The sequence below is a fragment of the Monomorium pharaonis genome, chromosome 1, assembly GCF_013373865.1.
Source record: "Monomorium pharaonis isolate MP-MQ-018 chromosome 1, ASM1337386v2, whole genome shotgun sequence".
NCBI classification, from domain to species: domain Eukaryota; kingdom Metazoa; phylum Arthropoda; class Insecta; order Hymenoptera; family Formicidae; genus Monomorium; species Monomorium pharaonis.
Window position 1 is genome coordinate 14,397,237 of NC_050467.1, and position 1,764 is coordinate 14,399,000.

General features: G+C 44.0%; 1 protein-coding gene across 1 annotated transcript; it reads right to left on the reverse strand.

Moving 5' to 3' along the window:
* Window positions 1-983: 983 nt before the first annotated feature.
* On the reverse strand, window positions 984-1,736 carry LOC118646492 (uncharacterized protein K02A2.6-like). Its single transcript, XM_036289505.1, has one exon. It carries the CDS (start codon window positions 1,734-1,736, stop codon window positions 984-986), a length of 753 nt encoding a protein of 250 aa, XP_036145398.1.
* Between the last annotated feature and the right edge of the window lie 28 nt (window positions 1,737-1,764).

The following is a 1,764-nucleotide window of genomic DNA, read 5'->3' on the forward strand; positions in this document are numbered from 1 at the left end:
GACGTTTTGTTGCGAGGTCTCCCGTTCAAGTGCCAGCACTCGGCTTGGGTGTGGCCATGTTTTTTGCAATGCTTGCAGAATTTCTCTACGGCATTTATACGTGTTTTATCAGGTTGTGGTAGTGCGAACCGGTTCGAGTAACGACTGTTACAACAGTCTTTTCCGTGGTGTCCTAATTTTCCGCACTTCCGACATTGTAGCTTATTTTTGTAACTATCTGCGGCCGGCATATAATATTTTGGTTTCGGGCGGGAAACTGCCGTTCCCTTTATTCGTTCTTCTGCGGTCGCAGCGGCTATCGCATCCTGCAACGTTGCATATCCTCGTGATCTAACTACGGCTTTTGTGTCGTCGTTAAGCCCTATCTGATAATTTTCGAGCGCCTGCTGTTGTAGGATATCTAATATCGCGCGTTTATTTTCCGTTATGTAATGTTGTCGGCCCTCTATCATGGACTCATACAAATCCATTGTTAATTTGTCGGCTCTAAGTCCGTAGGTCCGCGCACTTTCTCCGGTTTTTTGTTTGAGAGTATTAAATTCAATTTGTAAATAGGTGGTGCTCTTTTTACTCGCGTAGCACGCTTCCAATTCCTGTTTTATTTTTTTAAAATCGCGAATTTTTCGCGTTTGGAAGTCCAACATTGCGCGCCCTTTCAATTTTGTGCATAGGATAGCTCCTAACAGAGTTACCTCGTCGTTCGAATCGATGTTTTCAACCGCATACGTCATCGCGCTTAAAAACTCTTGTAGTTTATGTAATGTCTTTAGGGTAGCAACAGAAATGAAATGCACTAGATAGTTGAACGAAGATATATTGATTCATTGCCATTCTCAAACGTACTGCTGAATCCCCGTGCGGATAGCTTGCTCTTTGCTCGTCACGCGCTCGCCACACCGCCGACGACTGATTCATTCCCGCGCGCCTGTTTGCTGCGCCGCTCACACACACACACACATACACTACAACTCTCCCGCCTTCTTTTAATTCAATTCCCTGCGTAACCTGGGCGAACGCCTGAGCATTTGATCCACGTGTCTTTTCTGCAAGACTCCGTTTTTGTCTTTCACCATGAACGTGGACGGAGATGTTTGGCTAACAACTTCGCCTTCAATGCGCCTTTCCGACCTAACTCCATAATCGTCGATCATAATTTGATCTCCCGGTTCGAAATTAACTTTGCGGTTTCCCGGCCTAGCGTTTATTTGCGCCTTTTGATTTTTTTCAACTATTTCGCTCACGTTAGGACGCAAAAGATCAAATCGCGTGCGCAGCTCGCGCTTGTACATTATGTACGCTGGACTCCGGTGAGTCGTGCAGTGTTCTATACTTCTATAATCAAACAAAAACATTTTAATCGCATTTTCTACACACTCCTCCCCTTTTACAATTTTTTTCACTTTATCTTTGAATGTTTGAACTAAATTCTCGGCCGCTCCATTGGTAGCTGGGTGATAAGGTGGGCTTAATGATTGTTTTACGCCATGTCTAGCCAAAAATTGGCGGAATTCATCACTTCTGAACTGGGGACCTCCGTCCGTTACACAATGATAAGGGAAACCAAATCTTGAGAACAGTTCTTTGAAAACTTCAATTAGTTTATACGCTTTTGTGTTAGTATTAAAGTTGATTATTTCTGGCCATTTCGTATGCGCATCAACTACTAGTAAATACATTTTGCCGGTTCTGCGAAATCGCAATGAATTCTGCCCCATGTCTTGTCTGGGTAAGGCCATGTTGTTAACGGCGTGTGTGGCGGTTTTT

Excerpts from the sequence above, each read along its gene's own strand:
- LOC118646492 (XM_036289505.1), bottom strand. The coding sequence starts at position 1,736 with ATGGCCTTACCCAGACAAGACATGGGGCAGAATTCATTGCGATTTCGC.